The sequence below is a fragment of the Antedon mediterranea genome, chromosome 2, assembly GCF_964355755.1.
Source record: "Antedon mediterranea chromosome 2, ecAntMedi1.1, whole genome shotgun sequence".
Lineage (NCBI taxonomy): Eukaryota > Metazoa > Echinodermata > Crinoidea > Comatulida > Antedonidae > Antedon > Antedon mediterranea.
In genome coordinates this window covers 7,188,934-7,207,900 of record NC_092671.1, presented here as the reverse complement: position 1 = coordinate 7,207,900, position 18,967 = coordinate 7,188,934, and the positions used below count along the sequence as shown (strand labels likewise).

Below are 18,967 nucleotides of genomic sequence, written 5' to 3'. Positions count from 1 at the left end.
TTCAAACAACAAAATGTTGTCTGCAAGATCTACAAGATTGAAGTATTGAATTCATTAATTTATTTAATGGGCACGTTTAGTAGTGTTTAATTCTCTTCATTTGTAAATTATATTTAAATAACAATTTTAAAAGTCCACAATGATGCCTATGCCTTATTTTGTACAATCTGATTTTTGGTCATCTGAGGTTTTGGTTTTAGAATTCTTTGGTGCTTCTGAGTCTGGTTTCATCAGAGGAATATACCACTGGGAAAATAAATCAAAATGTACATTAATTTGGTAGGTTTGAAATGAACTCTTTGATTTGACATCAATGAAGCCATAGCTATAAAGCAAAATCGGAATGTAAAATTCTCTACTACTCACTTCTTTTGTCATGCCTGCTATTTGTCTACCCTCTGTGTTAAATGGTGGTTTCAGGTAACCTCTGTTTGAATGAAGAAAAGTGTCTTGATTTAGTATAGTGTGTACAATATCTTAAAAACACAGCATATACAGTATTAAAAAAAATAATCTTAGTTTTTGGATACCTTTTGTAAAGATAATGTTTCATGTTTCTTATTAGATGAGATAGATCTTTTATGGAAAAATTGATACCTAAAATGTTTGCGCACAATATCATGGAACGTTGGTATACAATCCAACACTGGTTGACTGTTATTGCAGATGTACGTGAACCACTTCATACCAGCTGCTACATGCGTGATTTCATCTTTATAGATAACATCTAGTAATTTAACGCTTTCTTTGTCCCCTTGACGATCAAACCTCTCCTGCGTCTTGGGATGTACATCCAAACCCCTGAAATATAAAACATAACACCGGTATATATAAAATATAAGTTAAAATTAACTACCATATTGATAATGTTTTTAAGTGTAATACTTTAATACATATTAGGTCTATATAATTTTTAGAATGTTTATATAATTTAATTTTTAAATTAATATTACCTCACTCTCTTTTGAAATTCCTTTGTATAGTGCCATTTACCCACTCATTTAAAACAAATTCAATTAGAGATAATATTTTAGCATTCATGAATCATTGAATAAATAATAGCTATTTCACCTTGCTTCATGGACCATGTGTACAACAGCAAGCCTTGCCAACAGGCTATCCTTAGTCTCACTGGCTGATTGCCACAAACCTAAAAACATTCATGTCAACAATGCATAAGGATTTTATAACCGTAATCATGAAAGTGTATAGAAACAATGAAATACACACTACTCTATTTGTTAGGGTTCAATATTTAATTAATAGTAACAACAAGATATTTTCCAGAAAGTTAAAGGGTTATATTTACCATTGTGCACTTGCAATGCACCAAAATGACTACCCAACTCCTTAATTCGTGTAGCTAACATTTTGTAATGCTGTAATGATAAGACATAGTAACACCGCATTATCATTACTAATATACTGTAAAAGTTGTAAATAATTATCATAATTGGATGAGATTACATAGAGTACATGCCGTTCTATCAACCAATACTTTTCATGTACAATTGTGTCTATTATTAATGTACTGATATAAGTGTATTTTTATTCAGGGGAATTCAGAAAACCTCACAGCTTGTTGTACACAAATTTCTAGTACTACCAGGCTTGTACCAATGTAAATAATAGCAAGAAGATTTTTTACCTTTGCTTCTTCACCAGCAACACGTACAAAGTCTGTGAAGAAGTCCCGCGGTAGCTTGACACCATGTTCAGCAGTAAACGATGAAAATCTGGCAATGATATCCCAGGAGAGGTCAATCGCCCACTGTTCTATGTTTGCTAATGAGTGTAGGATCTGTATTCTAGAGGCCTACTGACAGAAAAACATAATAAATGGTGAATCAATTTCATCCTAACTTAAGTCAATCTATTTACATCATGTTAACTGTCAAATAAGTTTATTTTAATGTAATAGACTACACTCATTCTCAAATTATTTTAAACTAGCTCCAAGTCTGTATTTATTAATTATTTTTTCTCTGAAAATACAGAGCTCAAGTAGTATATGTATGAAACGCTATATGTGCCAAAATATTTATCTTTTTCTAATATTAAGCCAAAACTCTGCCTGGAACCCATACTTTATAATAACATACAACAGCTTGTATATAATATAACCATACATATTATAGTGGACTCAAGGGTGGACTATAATATGTCTATGGTATAGCCAGTCATATGGTAGGAACCTAGCTAGTTTGTGTAACTATGGTAACAACTAACCAATGTTCCTGCTTTTCCCCTCTTGATTTTTCCAGGAGCAACAACGTCCAAATCAGCAACTCTATGAGGTTGATCAGGGGGCGTGCATGATCCAACGCTACCAATTACGCCCTCATTCCATCTCCTTTCAACTTCATGCGTGAGCCTTACCTGAAAACAATAGTATAAAAAATGATTTATTATTGCTATGTGTCATCTTCGTATTTAAACATTATAGTACAACAACAACTAATGTATATAACAACAATCTCAACAGAGAACTTTAAATTAATAGAATTACTTACAATTACCACAAAAAAGTGGGCTGATTAAAGGGAGTCTTCACTTATGATTTTTATGATAGAGATCGAGTATACTTTGCCAAAAAAAGGACTGATGGATTCAAAGTTGCATTCTGAAATCAGAGCTATTATTGAAGAGAGTTGAGTATAAAATGTTACCTTTTCCTCTGGATCAGCTGTTCTTAATATCTGATTTGCCCAATAACATAAACAATCTTCATATGTTGCATTGTCAGTACTGTCTAAAAACTTGGATGTACTAAGTTCTAATACAACATAATGAAATATTTGTTTAGATTATGAATATAAATAATTATATTGTATACATTATACATAATTATTAAATAAGCAATTATAAATACCTATTGTTTCATCTTGATGTTTTAACCCAATAATTGTTGATGATAAATAAACATAGACATTGCCATCAATAACTTGTAAATCATATGTTGGTTGCTATGGAAATAAACAACAAATACAGTACATTTCACTCAATAATATCCCTTCCTCTTTATTTTATTTTTATTTAGCCATAACCATTGTAAAAACTATATCAAAACCCAGAAGTAAAATATAATACTGTACTTCATTTTGACACCTATTGTTGGTATTAGATAATATTTATTTATAGATTTTTTTTTTACATTCTAAAGGAAATTTATTCTCATTGTCTATACTTATTTGCATACTCATTTGCATATAGGTGTTTAGGCACAGTGTGCACACTCTGATTTCAATTCTATGGTCATTTGTAATAAAATGTTGTTAAAGCAAGGCATGTATCATGGGAGCCATATTATTTCCCACTACACTACTTTTTTGTTATTTCTGAATGTCATTTGTATTGGATATACTTTGGATTTTATAACCGGTAAATGCAAGAAGAAGAGTGTAATATATGTAAGTAGTCTTTGGCATGAGAGTTTCTGGTTAAAATTATAGGCAGAGGTGTCTCCAAACTACTACTCTTTACTGAGGTCCTAGGTTATATAAATTATCTTTCCCTATAATACTGACACCCTTGGGCTGACTTAAAAGAAAATGTTGTAGTTTGAATTTGTTTTTAAAAAGAAAGTTTCCAGTTTGTGAAGTCAGTCTATTGTTTTAATTTATGAGACCTGTTGGAACTGTGAAAACTTGTTCTTTATTATCACTCTAATTATTTTCAATTAAAGGTTTTATGTTTTTAAAGTCTTTACATAGTAATTATTTTTAATTGGTCCTAAAAAACAATATATAATTAAAACAAAATATTTGGAAAATTAAACATAGTACAAGTAAATCATGTGTGAAAACTTTATTTACCTCTCATACAACTGAAAATGATAAGTGTAGTAACTTGCCTAGTATAATTACAATAAACATTATAACAAATAAAAAACAAAAATTTAATGATGTGATATATCGTTTTACCTCTAAACCTGAAGTAGATTTTCCATTGTCTAGTCTAAAATCAAAATCATGCCATGGACATACAATGCTAGGATGCTCATCAATGTCTTCAATATCGCCAAGGTCAAGAGGCCCACCTTAAACAAAAATGATTATATAATTAAATAAAATTAAAAATTTTAATCATTACTGAGAAATGAAGTAACATATTATTATTGGACACAGACAGTGAAATGAGTAAACATTATCCTTCTGTTCTATTCAAGTTAATTTAATTTTTAATTTATTTATTTTATATAAATATGATTATTAAAGAAAAGTAGCTAAAGCATAGTTGAATCAAACATTGTTTTTGTACAGAGACTTGATGTGTACAAAACTGTATTTAAATAAGACTCAAGTAGTATTATTAGGCCTACATTATTAGTACAGTATAGTACCTTCATGGGGACATGTAGCATCCATTGCATAAAACCTATTTTCTTGTTTATAATACACAACCATAATATCTTCATCATCTTCTGTCGAAAATCTATCAAGACAAAAAAACAAACATTTACAAAATTCAGTAAATTTTGCACACAATAATGATTTTTTATATTAAAAAAAAAATAAAAATTAGAATTGCCACGGTTTTAAAACTGTATTGGAAGAAATGACAAAGTGATATTTATTGCCAAGCATACCATCATCCATATAATCATCAATAAACATTGATGACAGATTTCCTCTTTCTAGGCTAGGCTATGGATTAGGCCTATCTAGGTACTTTTGTACACTCAGTCAGCAGTGCATTGTGGTGGTCCTCCCCCGTTCAGCTACACTCTAGACTAGGCTACTTTTCTAGGCTTATTAATATTATTCATCATCATTTTATTCCTTACCGGTTACATTTCTTTTGTTTTAAAACGTCAACACTTCCTACTAACTGCCAATTTGTTTGTTCAACAACAACCTTTAATGCCGACACTAGCCCACTTTCAAATTTCTCATCCATGCTATTTTACAAAAACATCAACAATATTGTTTTATTTATTTATCGTTTTGATGGGCGCAGACATGTTTTCTAATAGATGCATGATGGGAAGGAAGTTTAATAGCGCCCTCAAACACGGTGTCACTGGTTTATGTTGAATTTCCTAATTTTTACCGTACGTTTCCGCAGATAAGCAAATCATTCTATTTACCCGCATTTATTAAAAAAATATAAATTATGCATATAAAAAAATACAGCCATCTTTATAATTTATGAACATGAGCAGCAGAACAACGTACCGGAAGTGCGTATCGGAAACGCGTGACAGAGTTTGTAACAGTAAAATACGCACGCGCATATTGCGTTACTAAGAAAATACGCGATTCCCATAGAGATGCAACCCGTTAAATGTTTTGTTTTGACAACCAATATATATATCCACATTTTGACACAGTCGCTGACGATCCACCCGAGTTGAGACGTTCATAATTTGTTTCCGTATACAGATAAGCATTTTAAATATATTATTATTATTTATTATTCTAAATGGTTTAAGAAATTTTAAAGAAATACGGTACCTTATCAGTTCATTATATGATATCAAAAGTTTATTCTATATTATAACTACAACATTTTGGTAGATCTCAAGCCTAGATTGATACTCAATGCGCGGCGTTAAGTCGCAATTCCACAAACAGGTTTTAGCTCGTAGTTATTATAAGATTGATAGACAAGATAGAGTAGATAATCAATATTTTAATTGATCAAATTCCAAGAATTTATTTGACGTTAAAATCTATCTATTCTAGGCTATATCTTCAACATGTCATTGCTGAGGGTTTGACAATGTGAGATCTAAAAAACAAAACTTTTTCTCTCTGTAGGCCTAAAACTAGGACAGATTCAATCCAAATTATCCAAAAGCAATATCTCCTATCTGTAAGGCCTCTCACTTAGCGCCTCAGAGCATGACAATTTTAATGTTCACATGCAATGAACTTGAAACTTGTCGTAATTAGACCAGAGAGTTGTGATTAGACAGTATCTCACTCGGCGCACATAATATTACTTCATTAATAGTAAAATTGTCACGCATTATGTATACGTATTCATTTCACATTAGATATATAATGATTTATTAAAATACAAATTCACAAGCCGTATTCAAATAATTTTGACGGTTAGATAAATTAGGTAATAAACGGAACAAATCGACGCTTCCAAACAGACTCCTAATGTAACGATATTTTAATGGCATATTTGTATGAAATGTTATAATAACGATAGCGCAGCTTTTGTGGATAAGCATTACATTTCGATGGTATACATTACTAGTATTTTACAAATTCAAATCCATTTTTACTTTACATTTTCATATTATATATTATACAAATGCCTGCATATATTGTTGAACAAATCGTCCCTTAAGAATCGACATTATGTATGAATAATTGAACATGAATACATGAACAGTTAAGGTTTTTTAGAAATTGGAAAAAGGTAGTTATTTGGGCTTTTAACCATGTACACAACTGTACACAAAGGTTTTACAGGTGGCGTATAAATAAAGAAAGTTTATAGGCCTACCATGGATTAAAAAATCCATGTTTTTATGCTTAAAGTTGATAGTATAGAGAGGGCGCAATAACCATGTAACAACGTCTTTATTATTGATCTGAAAAAGTTGTCCAGAAATGTAGGCCTACTTAGGCAGTTGTTTCACACCAATTAACAGATATTACGTGAGGATTATTCAAATTAATTGCCACTGAATATTGATTTCTATATAAACTCGGAATTATGCCTACAATATGAGGTTATAAACTCTGGTTAGATATAGCTGAGCCCACACGCTCCCCTGCCCTGAAAGTGAAACACCCAGGCAAGCCAGGAAGGAGAAGAATCAGGTGAGTCGCATGGCATTTTGCGGGAAATTTAAAGGATGAAAAACAGGCTTAATTCTTAGGTCAAAAGTCGTAACAGCAATAATGCTTTATATCGTGCAACAATATCACATTATTAGAGTGGAAAACAGAAAGCAAAAGTTTATGTTTATACAGTTTATTTGAACATATTCATACCGAGTATCGTATAATTCTGCCGACCCTTTACAACAACAATTATAACCTACAGTACAATCATCATTTCTATTTAAACAGATTACATGGTTATAATGTTTCCAATTGAATACTTTTGCATATAAATACAGAACTACAGTAAGTAATATACTACAAAATGCATGTTAAAGTGATTAAAAAACCGCGCCACCTAGACCTCTCCTTTAATATGGATGACGCTAAGAAATGTTAATGTAATTTGTGACATTATTTGACATTTTTTAAATAGCACCATGTCTTTTAAGAAAAGGTTCCACACTCTTTCAATCAAATTGACAAACAAAAAATTTAACAATTTTGTTGGTAAAACAATTTGTTTCATTATGGTGTTGGTTATTCCCTTATATTATTTTAAAAGTTAATATATTTATAATATTGCATTTAAGAGAAATATCGATCTTCGATTCTTTTGCAGAAGCGTGTAAGTCTCGGGTAGCCCTTGACAACGGTTGCTAATTCTCCTCCGTCAACTTCCGTGGTAAGCATGGATTTCAGGTGACCGTAAACCAATGCGTCCAGTTCTGTTACCCTAGAAAAACATTGAATAAATTAATACTATTAATTTTCTGGAAATCTAAAACTACTGTACTGTATATCGCTTTCAATTCGTACAGGAAGGCAAATCAAAAAAATTATGTCAAAGGTAATTTTTTCTTAGTTCGCTTTTTACAATAATTTGTAATAACTCGCTTGATTGGTTTGATGAAGTTGATAGGATTTGCAGATTGTTGAATACACTAAAATACCAAAATGAAATTTTGCAATTTCAGTTTGTCAAAATTTAGAATATTTATGCTAGTACGTTATAATCAATATTAGTTTAGCTGCTCCAAATAGCATCACATTAATTTAACTTGAATTAATGTGATATTTTTTCTTTAAATTTCTATTTAAAAAATCTAACATGCCAACATGATTTGAAATACTTGGAAAGTCATATAAATAATTACAATATAAATTTGGAAATTAAGAGTTGTAAACAGTACTTGCAATTACAACTTACATGTACTCTGTACTACAGTAACCTAGATCTATTAACCTTTGGGAGCCAGCAAGTATCCCCTGAACAGAGTCTTTCCCCATGTTCGTTAAATGGACAATAGAGTGGGGTGACTGAGGGAGGGGTTTGGGAGGGGTTTTCTGCTTTTCTATCTAAACCATTTCTGTAAATATCTTTAAATGTTTTTAAAAGATAATATACAGACTAAAAATAAACTTTAAATCAATCTTGTGTAAAATGACGCTGACACAATTTAATTACTGAATTCAAAACATTAATAATTTAAGAGTAAAATTCATTTGACAACTTAATAATTAATTTTCATAAAGGAGCCAAATTATTGAGTATTCTAGTAGTATCCATGCATATATCTCAATTTAGTAATTAAAAAGTAAAAATAGTGAAAACAGTTTTTTTTAAACAAATGTATGATTTTTAAATTGATGGCTTGCAGATGGCAATGAACTTTCCGAAAATTCTGTATGTGGTAGCATGGCCAAATTAGGGCAAAAAGTTAACATTTAAAGGCAAATTTAGCAGCTAGGTCTCCGAAGTTGACATTCCAAATTACGAAATTGATAAAGTATTAAACTTACTGATCCAAGAAAAAGTAATACTGGTCTCCAATACGATCTGACAGAGAACGACAGCAATTGTGTATGTCATCATAAACCTGTAATAAATTAGGTTCAGTTAATTAATTAAGACCTCAATATTTGTAAAGTTTATTGTAAATATGTTATGGCATAAAAAATAACCATAAATTACTACTACTAGTAACGGGGGGAATGACTGCATTATTTCACTTGTGTACATGCCACTGTTAATAACCGATTTTACTTTACCTGTTCCTTTGTCTTGCTAGTCCAGCCAGATACTCTCAGCTTTTTGTAAATCTTAGCTTGTTTTGACCAGGCCAGAATGTGGTTCAATGGCCACTTGTGAGGCGACCCATACCTGGGTCTGGATATTGCACTTGCATTGTCCTTTACAACCCAGCTGATATATAGCTGCCAAAAGAAACAGTTTTGGGAAGGGTAACTATTAATTGTTAAAGTAATTCAGAATAGGACATTTTTCAATAGTTGTTTTACCTTATGTATGCCAGGTGCACAATTAGTTGTTTTAAAGTTAAGCTTTTTTTTAAGGGCAATGTTTCTGTTAATAAGTATTAATCCGGGAAACCTAACTGTTAATGTTTAATATATTCGATCACTAGCATGAGTTAATTTATAATATATTTTGGGAAACCTCTACTAAGGGAACAATTTGTTAATGTCCCCTTTAATACAGGTTCTACTATGTAGTACTGTACTAGTATGTTTGAGATTACCTTGGCCATGTATAGCCTGTTGGTTGTCAGGGTCATGTATGCCTGTAATTCTGCTTTTTGTGCTGAGCTGAGATCTGCTGAGAGAGATTTACCCTAAAAAATAACATACAAATATAGTTCTTTTTTATGAAACATTTTGTTCTTAAAAAAACAAATTCTCAAACTTTGAATGAGAAAATTCCACACAGTAATCACAATTTATAAAGATTGATATAAACCAGTAATTATGCATATTTTTTCTTCAAATTAAACATTTTAACAAAATGTATGACTTACTCTTGATGCTAAGAAGTCAACAATCGGTTCAAACTCGGATACAATCGCTTTGTCTGTTTTTATAAAGGGAAGTTCACCTGAACGAAAATAAACAAGATAGTGTACATTTAAATAAACCCATTTTAAAAGTTCTCAATATAGTTAAAGTTACAAATAAAAATATAAAAAAACGTGCAATAACTTCAATCTTTTTTTTTAATTAAAAAAGCACAATTCATTAAAAAAAACATCTTAACAAAATCTTTGAGGCGATTTAAATACTAGATGATATTAATATGAAAAACAAAAGGAGTACCTGAAGGGAACATCTGTTCTGCATTTTTTTTCTGTTGTATTGTGAACTGTACGTCACACATTCGGAGTAAGGCTTGCACAGCCAAACATTGTGCTTGCTCAGGCAATAAAATTTGACTCTCTGGGAAAAAAAATTAGTTTTCCCTCCTTTAACTATTTGAATCAATTAATTTACATAATACTTTTGTGGCCTGATTCAGATTTATATTTACAATACTGTACTGGTTTGGTCAAATTCACACACAATTCTGAATGGTAAATATTCCTAGTAGGCTTATAATATTTTAAAATATTACAAATAATATATTTAGAATAATATTAATAATATATAGTATAGGGCCTAAATCAAACATTAAAATACCTTCGATAGGCTGAAATATATCCACACTTTCTGGAACAGTTTGGTTATCTGAAACAACAAAAACATTCCATCTTCATTAGAATTTTCCATCAGAAACATGCAAAATTAGACGCGTAAACATAGCCCAGACGTAGGCCTGATCACTTCCTTACTTAAAGTTTACTGTTTAAGAGACGGGAGACTATCGATTCCATCCCATACAAACTAAGGACATCGTCTACCGGCGTAAGCCTACGATCAGCACTACTGTAGGTTGCAAAATGTATGCGTGGTTTATTCAATTAAAGGTTACCTTCTTGTTGAGTTTCCATTACATCTATCAAAAATAAACTTGGCTGAGAAAATTGCATTTGCTGTGAACTAAAAGTTGTGTTTGTATCTTCCGTAAGCGCTTGTAAATAAATGAGACTTTTTACCAAAAAACATGCTTTTTCCAGCTAGATGATCACATTGCGCCGCCTCGCTCGTCAAAATCGAATAACGCCCTCAATAGTTTGATATTAACAAAACTTTTTCTCCTAAACTCTTTTATATTGCTCAATATGAAATCGTGATGAAAAACTATACAAACTAGGTAGCTTCTTTTGTTGAAAAAATCTTTTAGTTTAATGAACTACTTTATTACTGGTGAAGTTTAATACCATAGTTTAATACACAGGTTATATGATCCTTCAGTGTTAGATACGGCCTTAAAGCTCAGGTACAGGCATGAATTTTAAATATAATATCTGGTTAATTGTACATAAATTAAATATTTGAAACACAAATCAAGACGAAAAAATATGAATTTCTTTTAATATGGTCAAATACAAAATTTGGCAAAATTCTGCCATAAAAACCAGGAAGACTTTTTTTCAGTAGTTAGGTAGTTTAACCTAATGTAATAACATGTCTGGTGACTCCCTAGAAGGTGAAAAAAGATGGTGGATACACGGTGGATAATTTTTTCTATAGCATGAAAATAAAAATCTGAAGTTGAATAAAAATACCAGAAATGTAAAAGTTATATTACCTATATTTAGTCATCTGATAACATTTTTTACCACACCGTTTATTTTTTATAGCTTTTTAAAATGCCTCTCTATTTACAAAATTCGTGTACAAAAGAATAGAGAATTACTGTGTAATTTGAACTATCCCCCCACTGATAAGAAAGTGCTTATTTTCAACAAGCTCGTGTAACACAAATAAAATCCCTAAAAATATGAAACATAGGGGAAACTATAGATCGATAATTATTAGCATCTATGATCAATAGAAATTTTTTGCCCGCACCTGGCCTTTTAACATATGAATGAGTGAAAGAACGAATACATTTTTGTGTTTTGTAACATTCACAATTACCCGTATATTTTAAACGCATTGTGTTAATAATAATTATATTTATATTATATATTTCAGTATGTACTAAGACACTACATCAATCAATAAATAACGAATTGTTTTATATAAAGTTATATCTGTATACAGATTATCAATTTAAGTCTCGATCGGGAAACTTTTTTACTGTTTTTCTCGTCTTTTATATGCAATAGGCCTATCGATCTATACTAATTTATCTTAAAAAATCAGTATATAAATCTTAATATTAGGCCTATATAGTCGCCTCGTGAATTCATCTTTCTACTCTTGAAATTATTTCACTCATAAACATTATTTTGTATACAATGTAAAGTACAGTAAGTACTAATATATATATATCCCTTTGTGCGTGCGGCCTACTTATAGTATCGTGCGTTTGCAAAGTGTTACTTATGTTTGCGCGGTGGTTTTTAAAAGCCCCTCGAACACAATGACGCATAGACGTTGAATAGATGTCTCCAGAGAAGATAATTAGCATACAGTAGTCCACAAGCCACTTCTGTAATTAACATAGTCCAAACCATTTCTGTAAAAATAGATACAAAGTACTTTATTATAAGACAAAAACAAACGACTCTGTGGCTGATCTTGTTTATGATGATGGCATGCAACTTTTCTGTACAGCTCACTATGTCGGTCGGTCGGTTAGTCGGTAAACACGAGCACGCGACTGCAGCCATGTATATGGCCTTGTTAAAAATTCTAGTACACGTGATCGATTATAATGAATGCTGACTAATTACCAATTTACAAAGTGTAACCTCCTCACCTGCAGAAAAGTACAGTTGCATTGTCCTGGAAGAACGCACGTTGTTGAGTGAACATGTTTAAGTACCATTCCTGTTGGACAAGTACATTTTGGCACACAGACTGTACTACAGATGAGTGTTTCATCAATATTGCCACAGGTAACTGGACACGCACTGCCACACGGGTTGAATACCAAGTCACCTGCACAGTCTGCATTGCACTGTTCAGGGAGAACACACTCGATAGAGTCAAGCTCTCTGGGCACCATTCCAGGCGGACAGTCACATTTTGGTACACACAGTTCAATACAGGCTGGGATGTTGCTTAGATTGTCGCATGTCACTGGACACGCACTGCCACACGGGTTGAATACCAAGTCACTTGCACAGTGTGCATTGCACTGTTCAGGGAGAACACACTCGATCGAGTCAAGCTCTCTGGGCACCATTCCATGCGGACAGTCACATTTTGGTACACACAGTTCAATACAGGCTGGGATGTTGCTTAGATTGTCGCATGTCACTGGACACGCACTGCCACACGGGTTGAAAACCAAGTCACCTACACAGTCTGCATTGCACTGTTCAGGGAGAACACACTCGATCGAGTCAAGCTCTCTGGGCACCATTCCATGCGGACAGTCACATTTTGGTACACACAGTTCAATACAGGCTGGGATGTTGTTCAGATTTTCGCATGTCACTGGACACGCACTGCCGCATGTATTCAAAACAAGATCACCACGACAGCCTGTTGCAATATAATGTATACACGTGACAATTTATGTTAAAAGATACAAAAACCTACAATTACTGTTTCTATGCTATATAATTATGATACGTGTAATTGGAAACTACATTATGTAACTATATACGATGTATATTCAAAAGTATACATACTTGCTTCTAAACATTCAAAGTCGAGATTTAAATTACGATCGTAAAAATCGGCAAAACAACCACCGCAGTAATTTGGTCTATTATATGAAATAAAATATAGTAAGTATACACTTCTCTTAAACTGGAAATAACTATTGCGATTTTACTTTTTATACATTGTGAATGGATGTAAGAATGTTTACGGCACACAAATGGAAAAGAAAGTGTACATACACACACGATGTCATAGGGTTGACCTCACAAATTGTTCCTTCACATGGGTTTACTACACAACTGACTGGTAAACTTCCATCAAGACACGTAGCTTTAATCAAAATTAATATACTATTTTAGAATTTGTCTATGGGACGCTCCGCTGGAAGGTTCAGATGACCTATGACATAATATAATTTTCTTAGGCCTTTTAAAACATCAAGACACAGAGAGGACACGTACAGAGAGCTGAGGAGCTGAAGCCTGGTTTGCGCTGCGGGAGATGTTCGAAAGCAGCAGAATTTGAACATTAACAGTTTTGTCAAGAAGTGGGGTTTTTCAAATTCATTTAGAGTCACCAACACGCATACCTGGATTAGAAAGACATGTACAAGTTGGACAGCCACCAGCGGTCACTTCTGTTCCAAATGGACACGGATTGGCACATTTTATTTGTGGACAGTGGCATTGTTCAGGAGGGACGCATGTTGTTGAGTTGAGGTCTTTTAGTATCGTTCCTGATGGACAGGCACATTTTGGTACGCACAGTAAGATGCATATTTGGATTTCATCTAAGTTGTCGCATGTGGTTGGGCAGGCACTTGCACATTCATTGAAAACCAGGTCACCCCGACAGTCTGTAATTAAATTTATTTTTTTGTTTTTGTAAGAAATTACAATTATGACCGTCAACGAGTTTTTTAAAATCTTTTTTTTTTAAAATTCTTTTGTGTTATGTTTGACGAAGTAAAACATATTATTCCTAATTTTTATGGAATGCAGAGAAAAAAACCGAAACTGAATGAGTGTTGACATTGTAACTGCATGATGTATTCTGAATCTAAAAGACAAGAATAATTTATTATTTTGAATACGTCTTCTCATTTATAAAATATTCATAAATTTTAGAGAGGCTATAAAGTGTCTTTGAGCGTTGTATTTCTCTGTAAACAATAAATCATATCATTTTTGACGAGTGTGAGCATCGGTCCGATTCAATGCGTAATTTGCGGATCATTCGTGACGTTTTAGCATGGCCTACTTTATATCCAGTAATTACCCGGATGTTTCGTTTGTAATCTACGTATATAGCTGACTAGCAATTATACCCGCCCCAGGGCGGGTTTCAAAATTAGTTTACAGCCTTCTCAGTACATAACACCCGACGCCAGTATCTGTCTATACTCGCCAACCTCCACCCCTCTTCAATAACACCCCATACTCTTTCTTAAAAACAAATTCTTCCCAGTGATGGACAAATTCAATTCAACTTAAGCTTCGAATTGAGAGGAGTATGCATAGCTACGATGGGTCTAATAATGGTTAAATGGTACGTTGTAAATTGTGTAAATGAATAGGTGTCATATTGGCTGATAATTAAAATATGTTATTTAGATACTGCGTTAACTTTTCCTAGTACAATCCAATCATATAGGCTACTTCATTACGCTAGTATTTTCGCTCCTCCTCCCCCTACTACACTACACCCCAGTACAAATTATGTTATTATCACTCCCAACCCATAATCCCTCAGTGGCAGTTTTCAAATGTAGTTTAAAACATTCCAAATACAGTTTCGGTCATGGTGATAGGCCTACATCCCCACCCCAAACTCCCATCTGCTTCCCAGGGATGATTAACAACCACAATTCTGGTGTAAGCCAAATCCCCTGAACCCAAACCCTATCTCCTAACCCCACTCTCCCACAATTGACGTTTTTTTCTTGGAGGATTGGTGATGTAGTTGAACACAGTAACAGTAAACATCATGTGTATGTTCACACAGTGTATGGATGTCTGTAATGAGACAATCCAAGAGACCGATACATAGCTGGATATGGTTAAAGTACTTTGCTAAATGTGTAATTGAATAGGTGTCATATTGGTTAATGAATAAAATATGTATATCTATATCTATATTTTCCCAAACGCCTTGCTGAGGATAATTCAAATACTGTCAAACTTTTGTAGTATAATTTTACAATTCGATAGCCTACAACCCCGAGCCCTAGCAAAAAATGACGTCACAAACCACCACACCACCCCCGCCCCCACCCCTCCCACAAAAACCCCAGGAGTCGGGGGAATTTTTTTTAATGTAGTTTAAAACCTTCCGGGTACAATTGCCATCATTTTGATACCCCATACGTATGGTTACGTGCAGAAACAGAAATTTGTATAACGAACAAACATCGAAAGTGGGGGTTTTGACCACATTTTGGTCCCTAACTTGGATCCTAGGTGGCGGATGATGTTGAAATATAGCTTAGAACATTCCCGGTACAATAGGGAAATTGAGTAACTTTTCCTAGTACAATCCAATCATATAGGCTACTTCATTACGCTAGTATTTTCGCTCCTCCTCCCCCTACTACACTACACCCCAGTACAAATTATGTTATTATCACTCCCAACCCATAATCTCTCAGTGGCAGTTTTGAAATGTAGTTTAAAACATTCCAAATACAGTTTCGGTCATGGTGATAGGCCTACATCCCCACCCCAAACTCCCATCTGCTTCCCAGGGATGATTAAATACTTTAACATTTTCCAACCACAACTCTGGTGTAAGCAAAATCCCCTGAACCCAAACCCTATCTCCCAACCCCACTCTCCCACAATTGACGTTTTTGTCTTGGAGGATTGGTGATGTAGTTGAACACAGTAACAGTAAACATCATGTGTATGTTCACACAGTGTATGGATGTCTGTAATGAGACAATCCAAGAGACCGATACATAGCTGGATATGGTTAAAGTACTTTGCTAAATGTATAATTGAATAGGTGTCATATTGGTTAATGAATAAAATATGTATATCTATATCTATATTTCCCCAAACGCCTTGCTGAGGATAATTCAAATACTGTCAAACTTTTGTAGTATAATTTTACAATTCGATAGCCTACAACCCCGAGCCCTAGCAAAAAATGACATCACAAACCACCACACCACCACCGCCCCCACCCCTCCCACAAAAACCCCAGGAGTCGGGGGAATTTTTTTTAATGTAGTTTAAAACCTTCCGGGTACAATTGCCATCATTTTGATACCCCATACGTATGGTTACGTGCAGAAACAGAAATTTGTATAACGAACAAACATCGAAAGTGGGGGTTTTGACCACATTTTGGTCCCTAACTTGGATCCTAGGTGGCGGATGATGTTGAAATATAGCTTAGAACATTCCCGGTACAATAGCGGTCATTTTCATACCCCATATGTAAGATTATGTGCAGTAACAAAAATTTGTATAACGAACAAACAAACAAACAGACAGACAAACAGACAGACAGACAAACTCTCTCACTTATAATATAGACCTCACTTATAATATAGATACTGGATGAGAGACACAACACCCCGCGCCCCCAACCCCACCAAAAAAAAAAAAATCAGTACCTGAAAAACGACATACTTCGATGGCATTCCCATTTGTGTCGTAGAAAAACGCATCACATCCATTGCAAAAGTTGGGTCTAGCAAATATAACGTTTAACATTATCAAGCACGAAATGAAATAATGTAGAATAAATTATTCATTAAATGCTTAAACTAAAAGTATATAATATTTGGAAATTGGTTTGGAAATAGTTTCAGAGGTAAGATTCACAAGCACATAAAATAGGCCTGGGTAAATCGTAAATAAAATATTTCAATATGTCAAGCTGCCTAAACTAAAGATATAAAATAAATTGTATATTGGCGCAAAATACTATTTATTTTTATTTATTCTAATTAAACTTGACCATTTTTAGACTAGACTAAAATGAATTGGACATGAAGCTATAAGTAAAATAGAAACGATATACGCCGGATCGACATGGCTTGTACTCTGGTTAATTTATATCAATTCATATAAATTAGTTACTTCGACCAACATAGATTTTCTTTAAAACAAAAGTAAACTTTTTTTTTAATTTTTATTAAAATGTTTGGGTCGGTCTATATTGTTTTTCTTTTTACTCAATGAAACTTTATTCACCCCCAAACTCTTCTGAAATGTTAGTCGTGGGGAATATAGTTTATTTAATGCATGAATATTGAAATGTCTGTGCAAATAAATCTAAATCGAATTACAGACACAGAGAGGGAGCCAAACACATTTTCTGTTAATATCATTTGGCCACTTTTAGTACTTTTAAAATTACTGTACTAGTTTTGTTTTGTATTTGTGTTTTGAGAATATAGAAAGCTAAGCATTGATTAGAAAAACCTGGAAGGTTATAATTAACTTACATACACAGCGAGGGTTGAATGAAACAAAAGTTAACTTTGCATGGATCGGTCAAGCAGTTGGCAGGTTCTTCATCTAAGTTACACGGAGCTACAATTTATAATTATTATAATCTATTGTTATAATAGGAAAAAAGAATAAACACCTGATTGTTACAATTAGAAGGAATATATACATAATAACAATTTCCGTAAATTAAATACTGTAAGTAATGAGAGCAGCTTCACACATTGTTCACTCAGTTCTAATTTGAATTTGTTAAAATATTAATTACTTGTGTGTAAGTTTAATACCATAAATCACGTGATTCTTCTGCTTATTCAGTCTTACCTTGCAAGCAAGCACATGTCTGGCAGCCATTTTCATCTAGGACGTTACCAAAGGGACAAACAAATGCACACTCTTGTTTTCTACAGTCTGGAAATAAAACGATTACGTTATCTCACTTTATTCTTGTTGTTTAAACATTGAATATCTGAGACCTGTTGTAGGCCTATGTGATTTTTCTAAAATACAAACCATCACAATTCACTTGATTTCCATTGTTGTCATAGAATACAGCATTGCAATTTCCACAGAAGTTGGATCTGTGATTTGAAAAAACAGCAAATACATTTAATTTATTTAAGTAATTTAATTGTGTTTTAATTAAAGTTACATTATTCCATTTCAGTAACCGGACATTGGTAGGTTAGAACATCATAGAATGGACTCTGAAGATTCCAGAGATCTGCGCACCCGTCAAAACTCGACAGCATCCCGGAACCAGAAGCTAAGGTGTTTCATACAGGTATTCACCTGAACATTATTCCTCGACTATTATTAATTTCATTTATCTCCGCTGAATACCGGTCCCCTCCCCGCTAACAATGTAGGCCTACTTACACACATAAAGCACTTGGTGAAGCGGGACATTCGGCAAATTGGCAGGGATCAACTAAACAATTCACAACAGGAATTCCGTCAGGACAGGAACCTGAAAAAAGTCGTACAGCCTTTTTCAAATGTTAACATGAAATATTTTCTAATAATAGGCCTACAGTTAAGCTAGATTGTAAAACTGTCTTAAGCTCTGTCTACTATATCAAACTAGTTTGACAAAAAAGGTGTGATGTGCCCAATTACGGTAGTGATATGAGTTCATCGTGTCCATATAATAATGGGCACATTACATTGTTTTGTCAAATAAACTTTGATAGTGTAGACAGAGCTAATTACCTTCACAATTTATTTCGTTTCCATATGTGTCATAGAACACGGCATTGCAAC

At 33.3% G+C, this 18,967-nt stretch overlaps 3 protein-coding genes across 3 annotated transcripts; all 3 read right to left on the bottom strand.

Moving 5' to 3' along the window:
- Positions 1–124: 124 nt before the first annotated feature.
- Positions 125–4,943, bottom strand: LOC140040230 (uncharacterized protein HI_0077-like). Its single transcript, XM_072085994.1, has 12 exons — positions 4,787–4,943; positions 4,343–4,434; positions 3,924–4,039; positions 2,873–2,966; positions 2,670–2,776; positions 2,230–2,379; positions 1,649–1,816; positions 1,310–1,379; positions 1,072–1,150; positions 598–801; positions 367–427; positions 125–246 (listed from the first exon to the last, which is right to left on the bottom strand). Exons 1-12 carry the CDS (start codon positions 4,897–4,899, stop codon positions 154–156), a joined length of 1,347 nt encoding a protein of 448 aa, XP_071942095.1. The 5' UTR covers positions 4,900–4,943; the 3' UTR covers positions 125–153.
- A 1,136-nt stretch (positions 4,944–6,079) lies between these two features.
- Positions 6,080–10,720, bottom strand: LOC140040228 (metaxin-2-like). The gene is made up of 8 exons (XM_072085993.1): positions 10,552–10,720; positions 10,260–10,307; positions 9,900–10,019; positions 9,605–9,681; positions 9,329–9,421; positions 8,841–9,005; positions 8,592–8,668; positions 6,080–7,524 (listed from the first exon to the last, which is right to left on the bottom strand). The coding sequence occupies exons 1-8, from the start codon at positions 10,607–10,609 to the stop codon at positions 7,377–7,379; spliced, it is 786 nt and encodes a 261-aa protein (XP_071942094.1). The 5' UTR covers positions 10,610–10,720; the 3' UTR covers positions 6,080–7,376.
- Positions 10,721–11,748: 1,028 nt separating this feature from the next.
- Positions 11,749–18,965, bottom strand: LOC140039235 (SCO-spondin-like; the record flags this gene model as incomplete). The annotated part of the gene is made up of 11 exons (XM_072084835.1): positions 11,749–12,147; positions 12,391–13,121; positions 13,271–13,347; positions 13,484–13,574; positions 13,834–14,100; positions 16,864–16,940; positions 17,701–17,788; positions 18,029–18,115; positions 18,218–18,285; positions 18,584–18,674; positions 18,917–18,965. Coding segments are annotated over 11 exons (1,647 nt in total), but the record flags the coding sequence as incomplete, so codon positions are not given.
- Positions 18,966–18,967: the final 2 nt, after the last annotated feature.

What these genes read in the sequence shown, in the direction of transcription:
- LOC140040228 (XM_072085993.1), bottom strand. Translation starts at nt 10,609, where the DNA reads ATGCAATTTTCTCAGCCAAGTTTATTTTTGATAGATGTAATGGAAACT. An exon ending in TATATTTCAGCCTATCGAAG is followed by an intron (nt 10,020 to 10,259) that starts GTATTTTAATGT and finishes TTTTTTTCCCAG; the next exon opens with AGAGTCAAATTTTATTGCCT. An exon ending in TTGACTTCTTAGCATCAAGA is followed by an intron (nt 9,422 to 9,604) that starts GTAAGTCATACA and finishes GTTATTTTTTAG; the next exon opens with GGTAAATCTCTCTCAGCAGA.
- LOC140040230 (XM_072085994.1), bottom strand. Translation starts at nt 4,899, where the DNA reads ATGGATGAGAAATTTGAAAGTGGGCTAGTGTCGGCATTAAAGGTTGTT. An exon ending in AATCTACTTCAGGTTTAGAG is followed by an intron (nt 2,967 to 3,923) that starts GTAAAACGATAT and finishes TTATTTCCATAG; the next exon opens with CAACCAACATATGATTTACA. An exon ending in CACATGGTCCATGAAGCAAG is followed by an intron (nt 802 to 1,071) that starts GTGAAATAGCTA and finishes TTTATATTTCAG; the next exon opens with GGGTTTGGATGTACATCCCA.